Source organism: Emydura macquarii, unplaced genomic scaffold (assembly GCF_026122565.2).
Source record: "Emydura macquarii macquarii isolate MOO-44397 ecotype Brisbane River unplaced genomic scaffold, CSIRO-AGI_Emac_v2 contig_1253, whole genome shotgun sequence".
In the NCBI taxonomy this organism is placed as follows: domain Eukaryota; kingdom Metazoa; phylum Chordata; order Testudines; family Chelidae; genus Emydura; species Emydura macquarii.
This window is the reverse complement of record NW_027131390.1, coordinates 52,742,944-52,755,803: the sequence shown is the minus strand read 5'-3', so window position 1 is coordinate 52,755,803 and position 12,860 is coordinate 52,742,944. Positions and strand designations below refer to the sequence as shown.

At 43.1% G+C, this 12,860-nt stretch overlaps 2 protein-coding genes across 6 annotated transcripts in view; both read left to right on the top strand.

The window, feature by feature from the left end:
• Positions 1-7,549, top strand: part of PCNT (pericentrin) — a 202,712-nt gene extending 195,163 nt beyond the window's left edge. Inside the window, exons 52-55 of the mRNA XM_067548788.1 lie at positions 1,804-1,892; positions 3,438-3,591; positions 5,387-5,514; positions 7,115-7,549. Coding sequence (XP_067404889.1) covers positions 1,804-1,892; positions 3,438-3,591; positions 5,387-5,514; positions 7,115-7,155 — 412 coding nt within the window. The 3' untranslated portion in view covers positions 7,156-7,549. The remainder of the gene's footprint in view (positions 1-1,803; positions 1,893-3,437; positions 3,592-5,386; positions 5,515-7,114) is intronic.
• Positions 7,550-10,435: 2,886 nt separating this feature from the next.
• DIP2A (disco interacting protein 2 homolog A) overlaps positions 10,436-12,860 on the top strand; it is a 257,924-nt gene continuing 255,499 nt past the window's right edge. For all 5 annotated transcript variants that reach the window (XR_010919809.1, XM_067548784.1, XM_067548783.1 and 2 more), the window contains exon 1: positions 10,436-10,641. Coding sequence is in view for 4 of the 5 variants with exons in the window: in XM_067548784.1 (XP_067404885.1) it covers positions 10,545-10,641 (97 nt within the window). In the remaining variant the exon portion in view is untranslated. The remainder of the gene's footprint in view (positions 10,642-12,860) is intronic.

Here is a 12,860-nt window from a genome sequence, read left to right as displayed (position 1 = left end):
ATTTCCCAGATTTTTCATTTGTAGAACTTCATGGTTGTAGTTTACTTAATCTGGAGTGAAAGATTTCTTCAACGGTTATTTCAGAGCATTACTTAGATGAGAATTGTGTGTTTGACCAATACAGCATGTCCAAGGCCAATGTGTTTGATATGTGCCTTATTAGAATGATTTTAAATATTGCTTCCTCAAAGCTTCTTCTGTCTATTTTTATACTGCACCTAGCCCCATGGTATCTGAAAATCTGCGAGTAGCATCTGTGAAGGAATGACCCAGTCAGATGATATCCCTTCTGACTGAGCTCACTGAGTATATTCTGACTCATAGCATAATATTGTATCACCAATCATTGGCCTTAAGAATTAATCCTTTCATCTGACCTCATTCATGCCTCATCGGCAATGAGTACATTCCTCTGAGTTCAGCCAGCAAATCCACTTTCATCTGTCACAAAGCTTGTCACAATGATTTATCTACAAAGGATAAGTCTGTAATAAGCAGATAATTTAAAGATGCAAAACCCAGCTCCCTACTGGTTGGAGCTCATTGAAATATAACTTTTTAAATTTAAAAATAATTTTGTTCTAAATGCAAGGTGGCTACTCCTGAGTGTTTCTCCTCACTTTGTAAAAGTGTGATTGGCTGAGGTTAATAATTGCCTGATGTGAATGTAATTAGTTAGAGAGTTAGTCCCCACACAGGAATAAGCCCTGCTCTCTGGTATACCTGAGGGGGAAAGCTTTCATGGCAGCAGCAGTAGGATGACATGCAGGAGCAGAAAGCCCAGTGACCAGTTCTGTGGAGCACGAGGAGCTGCCCCAGAGCTCCCCACAGCCCCCAAAGGCTGTGGTATAATGGAGGGCACCTCCAACATCTTGCATTTATAAGGGGCATGCAGGAGAGGAGCCACAAACCCTCCGCCCACACTGAGCAAGCAGAGAAGGAGAAAGGGAAGGATCTGCTATGCACAGAGACAAAGCAAGGGGGAGGCAGGGACTTCTGAGGGAATTAGATGGCATTTTTAGGATGTTATGATTGCATTAACCTATTTGTTACTTTTCTTACTGCCACATGAGAACAGTCTTTTGGGATGGGGTTTATGTTGCCAGGGACTTGCCTTTGCGTATTGTACATTACCAAACAAGACTCTCTCTTAAAACATTTTAAACACACACACACACACAAACAAAAGGAGGAAGGGAGAAAACACAAATACATTTAAATGAAAAAGTAAATTAAGATTTCACTATAAGAAGCTTGTTTATGCCTGACTTCCTTCCTTTTGTCTCCCCCTGCCCCTGTATAGAATCTTGAAAACGGTTGCGTGAAAGTTTCCTAATGGCATCATATAGTCTTTGTACGGAACATGTTAGTATAGAACCTTCATCCTTTTCCTTAGACTTGTACTTTTTCTTGTTTGTGTTCACTGCATACTTTTACAGCTGGCAGAGGGGGTGAAATTATAAGGGGTTTTTAATTGAGATAACCGTGGTTTTTCTTGATTTGGTGCAACGTAGAGAGAAGTCCTGCTTTAAAATGAGTTTCTAAATACTAAATTTTCTTATCTGACTCTATCAGCAGTTTAACAGATATCCAAATGGCAGGACAGTTAACACGGTAAACTGTTTAATAAACCGGTGTCCAGGAAACTCAAGTTGAATGTTTTTGGGCCCCCACTTCCTTTCTGGGGTTATTTATACTGTTTAAGATGTTCACATCAGCAATAATAGTTATTATTTAAACTCAATGAATTTTTGTTTTTTCTGCTGTTTTTAATTAGTATGCAAACTTTATATTGTTTGCAAGGTTAAAGTTTTTGGTGAAAAAATGGCATAAAGTAAACAGAAAAGGGGCACAAGGAGAAAACGTTTCTCAAAGTACTGGACATAACCCAGGTGAGGATTTATTTTGAACAAATAATTGTCTTTTTAAAATTTCTTTTCAGTAGTGTGAGTCTTTAGTAAGTAGTAACAAATAGATTTTAGTAGTGAAATGGTTTGATATTTTATCATAAACATCAGTTGCCCCAACTTAATGGTTGAGATTTTACAACACCACAGTTGGGGAATTCAGAGTTTATAATTCCAACAGCAGCTAACTGTTTTCTCTTGTGCCAGGCATAGACAGTGAAATTGAAAGGCATTAGATTTAAAGCTGAGCAAAGGAAATTATTTTTCACACCATGTACAGTCACCTTGAGGTTGGAACTTATTCCCACAAGATATCAGTAAGGCCTGAGATTGGACATTTTACATGGATAACAATATCCAGGGTTGTTAAAGTAAATATTAAAAAAAAATTTTTTTTTTGAATAGAACAAGCTAGTTACGGGAGGTTGAGAAAGAACTTCCCCTATTGGTGTGTTATTCCATAATTGCTTTCTGTGAGATTTTTTGCATCTTCCTCTAAAACAGCTGTTACTGACCACTGTCAGAGACAGGATACTGGACAGGATGGACCATTGGTCTGATCCATTCTGACAATTGATATGTTCCTATGCCTAATCTTATAGATGTGTTGAGAGAACCCCCAATTTTAATACACGAACTTGTGTATATAATATCTCAGATGTAATTTTTCATTAATTCACTGTTTTTAACCAAAAAAATTGATTAAATTGCATATTGAACTAAATACAGATTTAACCAATAAGAGTGCATTTTCCAGTGCCTGATGTACATGGGACATTACTTCTCATTCTTTATACTATTTTTAACTTACTTACATCATTTTTATACCTCAACAAATGTCTTTCAAGCTTTGTATTTCTCATTTAAGGTCTAGGTATCTCCCAAATTTGAATCTTCAAAACATATTATTAGTTTTGTTACCTCAGTGCAAAACAGCATCTTGGCAGTTTCCTTAAAAGCCTATTTTTGTGATGTGTTTTTCATGATCAGATGGATCAAGTGACAATAGAATTTCTTGGACTCCTGTTTCCTCTCCCTCTTCTCCACCAAAGAAAAGTGTGGATATCTGTATGTAATCCCATATCTAGATAGCTTTATATCCACATTGTAGATATAGATGAGAACAAGCATGAGAAGTTAGAAAGATTGAAAGAAATTGATTGAAAAAAATATTTGGGATTAAAAACTTGAAAATAGGAACAGGGAATGAAAGTGCCTCTGGTGTTATAATAAAATACAACCACGAAAAATGACTGTAGAAGGGAAGACACAAGATAGCTTTCAACACAGTGCATGTGGATTATTTGTCAGAGTAATGTATGTGTGGAGAGGTTAAAGTACTACGAAAATTAAAAGGTTGGCCTTTTTTAATATGGTCAAAAACAATTGTTCAAAACAGGGTCTTAGACTTTGATTTTAAAACCAACATAAAAGTTGTTTTGCTATGATTTACGAGTTTTTTTGTTTACATATTGCTTTGTGTGGCTTTCTGTGCATAATTTCAATGTTCGCTATTACTTGTTAATGCAGTTTCTGGTATTAGAACAGAAGTTTTGAGACAGCAGCAACTCCCAAGTGGTAATGTAAACTCCCCTCCTACTCGAGATATTGGATCGTGCCACAGAACCAGTTCTGCTAGATTTGTGAACCACTCACCAAAATCATCTTACTGGTTACATAATAGGTTAGTGTATAACGTATTGCATTTGTTCTGCCAGATGGCAGTCTTTCATAAGAATATAACCTACTATAGGGAGATTGTGAACAAGAATTGGAATTTGATTCCTTGCATTTATTAAATGTTCTACATTTGTCTTGTGATGCTAAACATAGTTGTATTTCCAATTTGTTTTGAATGGTTTCTAAACAAGTATGTGCTTGAGTTCTTGGTATGAGACATCTTGCTTAGTAAAAACGACGAGAGTCCTGTAGCACTTTAACGACTAACAAATTTAATTTCTGTAGGCATAAGCTTTCGTGGGCTGTAACTCACTTCCTCAGATGCAAGAAATAGAAATCAAATGGCAGGTGTATATATACATCCAAGTTTAAGGAACAACAATGGGGAAGTAGTTGAGGCCTATTCACAACCATTGATTAGGAGGTGAGAATGTGTGAAGAGAGAGAATTACATCTTGTAATGAGAGAGCCATTCCAAGCCATTGATTGATTCAAATCAAACTGGGTTTAAACAGGGACTTGGAATGGCTATCTCATTACAAGAAGTAATTCTCTCTCTTCACACATTCTCACCTCCTAATCAATGGTTGTGAATAGGCCTCAACTACTTCCCCATTGTTGTTCCTTAAACTTGGATGTATATATATATACCTGCCATTTGATTTCTATTTCTTGCATCTGACCAAGTGAGTTACAGCCTATGAAAGCTTATGTCTGCAGAAATTAAATTTGTTAGTCTTTAAAGTGCTACAGGAGACTCGTTGTTTTTGCTGTATACAGACTAACACGGCTACCCCTCTGAATCTTGCTTAGTGGAATCTAATGACTTTATTTTGACAAAACAAAGTCCTTCTAATGTTTGTGTCCATTATCCCTCCCAACAGAGGCAATTTTTGATGATTTGTGTGTCACAAATTGAAGTTTATTACCATATCTTCAAAGGAGCGAGTTCAATAATCTTGTGTAATAGCCTTGTGTTACATTGTGGCATAGCTATTTCAACTGACATCACACCTGCAGACTTCAGGTGTATGTACCTGAGCAAATGCGGGGGGTGCTGACCTCCAACTTCAGTTATGTTCCGTATGTTCATGAACTGTGGCCATATCCCACTGTCTCAAAGGCCCCTGTTTGTTAGATACCAAGGACGAGATACTGTGCTGTGCCCCTAAGAGGCACAGCACAGAACTTGCAGCGCTGCAACTCTGCTCTCCCCACCACTTCTCACAGCATATGATTCTTTCCTGGCTTCAGCACCTGGGCTGCCTTCTACAGCTGTTTCTTGCCAGCTATCAGCAGGATTGAGGCTCATAGGTCTCCAGTCCTTAACAAGAAAATTACTTTTCTCCACACTCCATCCCAAATATTACACCATTCATCCTCATCCATCACTTTTTTACACAAAATGGGGGTGAGATACAGCAACATTTTTTGAAATTCCAATTTCCCTTACACTGAATTATTAACTACATGAGGACATCTATGCTAGCCTTAGCTGTGTGTATTGCGATGTTGTAGCCATGTTGGTCCCAGCGAATGACACAAGATGGGTGAGGTAATATCTGTTATTGGGCCAACTTCTGTTGATGAAACAGACAAGCTTTCGACCTACACAGAGCTCTTCTTCAGCTCTGAAGTCTTTCCCATACCTGAAGAAGACTCTGTGTAGTTTGAAAGTCTCTCTTTCTCCAACAGAAGTTGATCAGTAAAAGCTATCACCTCATTCACCTTGTCTGTGTGTGTATATTGTGAGATTTACAAAGGAAGATTAATTTTTGGGGAATTTTTTTCTTTTTAAGATTACATCCATCCACAGGTTCAGCTTCAGAAAAGTCACTAGTGTCTACTCAAGACCCCGAACGGTCATTAACTGAATACATCCATCGCTTAGAGGTTATCCAGCAGAGGTTAGGAGGTGCACAACCAGGTAAAATGAACCTTTTCATCCCTCAGACTTTTCTAAAGTCTCGTCTTCTCTTTTCAAAAGCCTGCCATGTATTGTCCTTAATGTTCAAACAATGTGAAGAACATTTAAAAAAACAAAACAAAAGCCCAACAACTTTGCATTTGTCATTTGCGCTGGTGGCAGGGGAGATTAAAATGTACATCTCTGAAGTGAAGCTTTACAGCTTTCACAGATTGTCTCTTAAGAGTCATAGCATGACACTTCTACAAATGACTTCTGTTCTGTGGATCTCCCTCATTTTTCTGATCTTATACTGTCAGACATTAAGCATGTAAGTGGAGGTGTTTAAATTGAAGTTGCCTCATTCCCACAAGAACTATAAAGCAGCTATACAGATAGTTGGGCTGGAATGGCATATTTGAATATATTTAAGAGTTCTAATTTTTTTCTGTCTAGATTCAAGATAAAAAGTCAATCTTGAAAATATTAATCAACTGAAAAACATTTTTTTGGTTCAGTTTTGAAACAGTTCATTTCTGTTTCAATCATTCTTCTTTTTACCCATAGTCTAATTAGTTTAAATTTCTAAACAAAAAGTCATTTTGAATTGTAAAACCTAGCGCGTGTGTGCGCGCGCACACACATATATATATATACACACCAGTTATTAGAAGCCAAACAATGTCTGTGTTTGCTATTAACTGTGTGTAATGGCTCCTACCTTTAGTGACATGGTCATTTTAATGCCAAATTCTAATTCAGAGGTTTGCAAAGCACTTTCATGAGGCCAATTAAGATGAAACAAATTATTTTGAATTGCTCAAAATAAATTAAACTTGAAGGTGATGTATTTTATACATTGAGGGTGAAATCCTGACCTCACTGAAGTCAATGGGAATTTGACATTGACTTCAGCTGGGACACGATTTCAACCAGAGCTTATTGCCATGAATTTGAAATAACTGTGGTTTTCATGATTATTGAAGCTACTTGTAGCAGAATAGGTAACCCAAATTTATTGTGGTAGAAACTTGATGGCACCTCACAGAATCAAATATTTCATTAACAGTTTACTAACAAACCTTGGCACAATCAGTGACACTTTTCAGGAAAGTGGCCATCATTGGAAGTAGGCTCAGAAATACTGCTTTAATTATTAATCACATTTTTAGTTTGTGGGAGATAGTTTGAAAAGATCACAGCAAAATCTTTCAATGTTACAAATAATATGATTTCTAGTTTGCAGTATACTTTAACATGTACATTTCAGCCTAAAATAAACTGATAATTAATGACACTTGGTTGCTGGTAAAAGGTACCAGATTAGGACCAGACAATCAAGCTCATTGCTGCCTCTGAAAGGAACCTAGTCTTGAATCCACGTCTCCAAATGTGAATGCATGTTTTGCTAGGCTAGCTGGCCATTTAGCCTCTTGTTGTATGTTCTGTTCCTACGTGGATTGTGGAAGAGAGAACCTCTTTCAACAAAGCCAACAAGAACTTCATGGTGGTAAGCAAACATCACCAAGGAAAATAATGCATAACTTTGAGTTCTGTGACACTTGGTAACATAAATAATAATATGTTGCCAGTATTCATTGATTGTTCTATTTAAACTTAGGAAACACTCCAGGATCACCTCACCAAAGAAACTTAAAGTGATCAGAACACTTCTCAGATCTAGGCTCCGAAAACACCAGGTTGCTACTTCGTTCTGAAGTGGATGAGTGTGCTAATGTTTCTGAGCACTTGGAAATCCAACACTTTATGTGTAGTTGAATAAAGGGGTTTTAGTGTCTATGCAATGTTTTTGCATCAGCTTTTTATGTGACCATTTTACTAAATGTTAGTATATTTACATTTTTAGAGGAAGTAGCTATTCACTCAGAACAAAGTTTTACCTACTTATATGGAATAATTGTTGAGATTAGCAGTTTAAGAGTGCCTGCAGCATTGCATTGTAAGCTACAAAAATGTCTTTTTTTATGTTTATTTTTCTAAAATGTATAGCTGGAATCCTTGTAAAAAGTTATTAAAATGACATTTTATTAGTGAATTCTTATTGACTGTGTATTGATGTTGGTTCCTACACTATGGGCTGGTCTACACTGGCAGTGGTGGTGGACGGGAGCTTGTGTATCCCCCGACGATGTACTTACATTGACATGCAGCCCCATGAAGATGCCGCAGTATCGATGGGAGATGCCCTCCCATCGACGCAGCCTTACTCCTTTCGGGGAGGTGGACTAATTGAGTCGACTGGAGAGCACTCTCTGATTGACTGAGCAGGTCTACACAGAATTGCTCAATCAGTGCCACTGCATCGATCCCTGCCACCGCAACAGTGTAGACACTACATGTTTCAAATTGCTGTTCTTACCATAAAGCTGCTCAGGATTTTCAAGGTCATTAATATCAACTGAACAGTTACATCTGCATTAGTAAAAAATTCTAATGTATAAGTTTCATGTATTATATTATGAAATCTCATATATTATGAAATTTTGGATTGACATGTTGGTTTTTCAAATACTGACAGTAACACTGCCTCAGTCCTCTCATCAAGCATCATCACTGTGTTGTGCCATTGTCCTTTGAGTTCCAGATGGAATTGAGATCTGCTGTTTACATGAGTTGGAAGTTTTTCCTGCCCACCTTTGCTGTGGGAAAGGATGGAGTTATGATGCCAAATCATGCCAAACCAGCTTGATTTCCTTCTTTAACAGGGTAACTGGTTTGGTGAATAGGGGAATGCGATGGACTTCAGCAAGGCTTTTGACACAGTCTCCCATGCCATTCTGGTAAGATGGAGAAATGCAGGCATGGCAGAACTATCCCTAAGTGGATATGTAATTGGTTAAACAACTGCAAACAAAGCGTAACTATTAATGGAATGATGTCAGATGGGAGAGAGGTCTGAAGTGGGGTTCCACAGTGATCTGTTCTGGGTCCGGTATTTAATATTTTTATTAATGTTATATAGAAAGCATACTGATCAAATTTGCAGATGACACAAAGCTAGAGGGATTGCCAACACTTTGAAGGCTAGAGCTAAAATTCAAAGATCTTGATAAATTGGAGAACTGGGCTATAGACAACAAAATGAAATTCAACAAAGACAAATATAAGGTGCTACACTTAAACACAATATGCACAATTACAGAAGGGCAGTTACTGGCTTGGCAGCAGCAGCACAGCTGAGGAGGATTGGGGAATTCTGGTGGATCACAAGGCAGCAATGTGATGCTGTTGCAAAAGCAATTTTAGTTTGCATTAATAAAGGCATGGCACGCAAGTCTGGGGAGGTTATAGTAAGCAGTGGTTAGGCCTCAGCTTGAGTACTATGTCCAATTTTGGTCACCAGTGTACAGAAAGGATGTAGAGAAACTGGAAAGGGATCCTGAGGTGGGTGACAGATGATCAAGGGATGGAATTCAAACCATATGAGCTACAGCTGAAGGAACTGGTATGTTCAGTTTGGAAAAGAGGAGATTAAGGAGGGCATGGGGGGGGGGGGGGGGGGAGGAGAGGTTGATAGTAGTCTCCAAATATTTGAAAGGATACCATAAAAGAAGAGAGAGAAAATTTGTTCTGTGGTACCAGAGAGAGCAGAAGCAGCATTAAGGTCAAACAACAGTATGGTAAACTTAGATTAAACCTCAGGGAAAACTTCATAAGTTTAAGAACAGTAGGACACTAGAACAGACTGCTGTGGGAGGTTTTAAAAAGGAGACTGGATAGCCATGTGTCTTCAATAGTTTAAACAGAACAAATCCTGCATTTTGACTGGGGACTAGACAGGAGCCAGGTCTACACTAGAAATTCTATTTGCATGCTAATGTGCCATGGTAGCACTTCTAGAGAGGATGCTGTATGCCAACAGGAAAGCATTCTCCCATGAGCATTTGTACTTCACTTAAGTAAACGACAGCTCTTATGGTGGTGGGAGAGCATCTCCCGCGGCTACACAGGCCTTAGGTCGCTGGGGCCTGTCTTTTTCACACCCGTATGAGCTAGAGCGACAAGCGCTAGAGCAGAGCTGCCTTCGCTCGCCCTTCTGGGGCCCCTTCTGTCCTAGACTGGCGCACCTGTAGTAGATATCAACAGCGCCTGTGCGTGGCAGGAAACCGTCTCCTGCAGCAGTTGCGCAGCGTTTCAAACACCAAGCCCCCGCTCTGCCCCGCCGCAGGGAGCTGACCGCACCGCGGGCGGCCTGAGGCTGCCGCTGTCAGGACGGTGAATGCAGTCCGCGGCTGAGCCGTGTTATGGGCCGGTCGCGTCCAGCGTGCGCCTCTGTCCCGCACGAGCAGCGGCATCAGCGCTGCGCATTGGCCAGAGCGCTGGGGACGCGCCGCACCCGCCGATGGCGAAGCAGGGGGTCGGGTCGCCTCCGCCGGGAAGGGCCCTGGGCGTCCGCCCGGCACCGCACAGGTTCCCGCTACCGCGGGTCTAAGGGCCAGAGGAAACCCTCCGCCTCCAGCTCCGAGCCGGGGCGGGTCCCAGCTTCCATCCCCGGGCCCGCCCGCCTCCGCTCGGCTGGCGCAGGAACTGGATTGGAAGGAAGCGCTTGGGGGCGGTGACGACGGGCGGCTTCCGCGGACAGGTGCCAAAACGCCGAACGTCCCCCCGCCAGCGCACCGGCGCAGGGCGAGCTGTGCTTCGACCGTTTCCGGCCCCGCCCCCTTCCAAGGGCACCCTCCCCAGCTCTGGGAAACTACTTTTCCCGGCATCCTCTCCGCTCCGGGCCCCCAGCGGAGCTGTGCTCCCTGCGCGGGGCAGGCTGGGAGCTGTGGTCCCCGCCGACTCTCGCCTCCGCTAGTCTGCCGGGGCAAGATCGGCACCGCCCCCTCCCGGATCGCGTCCCCTTTCCTTCCCAGAGCCCCGCCCCGGTTCATGGCCCCGCCCCCTGCGCTGTGCACGCATCTGTGGCTGCGGCAGCGGCCGCGCGGGGTGGGGAGCGGTCGGCGCTGTGCTGCGGTGGGGGCCGCGCCTCGCGCCTGTCTCTGCGCGCCGCCCCTGAGGCGGCCGGCGGGGCCTCGCGCCAGGCCGACATGGCTGCGGAGCGCGGGGGCTGCTCCCTGGAGGCGGTGCCGCTGCCGCCCGAGGTGCGCGAGAGCCTGGCCGAGCTGGAGCTGGAGCTGTCGGAAGGTGAGAGCCGGGCGGGTGCGGCGCTGGCTGGTCCCACAGGGGCGGGGCGGGGCGGGGCGGCGAAATCTCCGAGGGGCGGGAGGCTTGTGTCCTTACGTGTGTGTGTGTCTGTCTGTCTGTCTGTCGGGGCGGTGGAGGGCTGTGTCCGTGTGTCTGTCAGGACCGGGAGCTGTGTGTGTCTGTCTGTCTGTCTGTCGGGGAGGGGTCTAGTGTTATCTCCGCCACGCACCCGCTGGCAGCGGACGCGTCCCGGTCGGCACCGCCACCGCCCTTCCCGAGCAGCGCTGGGGCCCGGCCCGTGGAGGGGGTGGAGGGACGGCTCCGGGCTGCCCGCACGCGAGCCGCGCACGCTGGGGTGGCGGGGGGGCAGCGACATCAGTTCGGGATCCTGGGCGGGGGATGGAGGCGAGACCCGGACTGCGGGGCACCGGGCTCTGCTCCGCTGCCGTCCGCGCTGCGCCCTGTCCCGTAGCCACTGCTGCTTGTTTGGAAAGGTCCTGAGCGATAACGTAGCGGGGACGAGGAGTTCGCGGTATTTCTGGTGTGCATCTAATCTCATTCAGTCCTGAAGCCCAGTGCTTGCTTTTGGTTAGTTGTCTGCCGTGCACGCTACCATAAGGGCAGAGTGCCCAGCTAATGCTCCGTCTGCCCTTGAGAGTCTTAAAAAGTACACGAAACAAATGTTGGACTTCGGTAGTTCCCGGAAAGGATTTGCTTTATAGGGTTGTGTTACCTTGCCTGCAAAGCTGTATGATAGCATCAGTGATCTGCAGTCCTTACATGGTAGTCCTCTTCACTGATCACAGCAGAACTGTATTGTTAATGTAGCAAAAGTATGGGGGAAAACATCAAAAGGCATTCCATGTTTCTCAGTTGCTGATGTTAACCAAAATAGACCCAAGCGGTAAGGAAAGCCCCTAGTGCTCCTCAGACCTGTTCCTGCCTTTGTGACTTGTGGGCACTCCCACCTAATTTATAAATACACTTAAGAGAAAAGCCTTATTTACTTTTGAATCCTGATTTAGGATTTGTCAACTGATGGCTATTTCTACTATATACAAACTTTTGCATTATGTTTACTAAAATGCTCCAAAGCTATGAACTATATTAATTCCTCATGTAAGTAAAGTATTGATTGGAAGTGGTTCTATTTCTACATTAGTAAGAAGTAGTGGTTAGTTATCAGACATTGTATACTATAATTCTATGTTCAATTATTTTGTCTTTAAACAGAAAAGTGACTCTACATAAACTCTAGGTGGCCTGTCATCTGTTAGTTCCACTTAGCAACAGTAGGATGATAAAGTCACATGCAACCAATAAGCGTAGCACTAAAACTCCTATCCTAATTCACCCAGAGCCCCTCATATCCTCTTATCTCCTCAGAGGCCCTCTCAAATAGAGTTTGTATATATTTGTATAGTAGTCTCTTTCCTAGAATACTGTCTGGGATACCGGAAAGCGGGAAGGTGCTGAGATTCCATCCATGGACTGCTTAGGGGCTCCATCTTCTGGACCAGCCTTTGGCTAGTAGATGTCTAACAAATTTGAAGCTGCTTCTCCAACTCAGTTCATGCTGCTGGAATGGGGAAGGAGCCTTTTCTCTCTTCCACTGTACCTGGGAGCCTCCAGTGATGTCTGCCATGCTATTCCAATTAAAGCTGCTTCATTGCTGCAAAATGTTCCTGTGAAGTGGGTGGGTGCATGGGTGTGGGCAGGGTGGCTCTTAGTTGTCTGGCAGTTGTTAGGGTGTGTGTGTAACAATTAAGGGTTCTGCCCTACTCCCCACTTTTGGGTCCTCCATGATGAATTGCTTCAAGTGCTGCCTTTGGTTCTATTCTTAGTTTTCCAGAGCAGTACCAGCAGTCCAAGTGTCTGTGAGTTTCACAGCTATATGTAGTTTTCTGAGCAGCATCAGTTGAATTGATCATCTTCATTCTGCTATGCCTTAATGTAGTTATGAGCAACAGCAGAGGCTCTGGAGTGATCTGCTTGCTGGAGACTGGGGAAGAAAACACTGCATCAGTTCATTTTTGGGAAGGTTTTTGTTATAGCTCACATAAGTTGGAAGACTGAGTAGAAATAGGGATCTGGTGTCTTGGACCAAGAAGGTTTCCCATGTTTTCTGGAGTGTTCATAACTGAACAAGTTTACTTTTGTCTGCACACCTGTTCAGCTAAGAAGTGTTAAAAGTATCTGAGGCAAGCAGCATTGTTGTT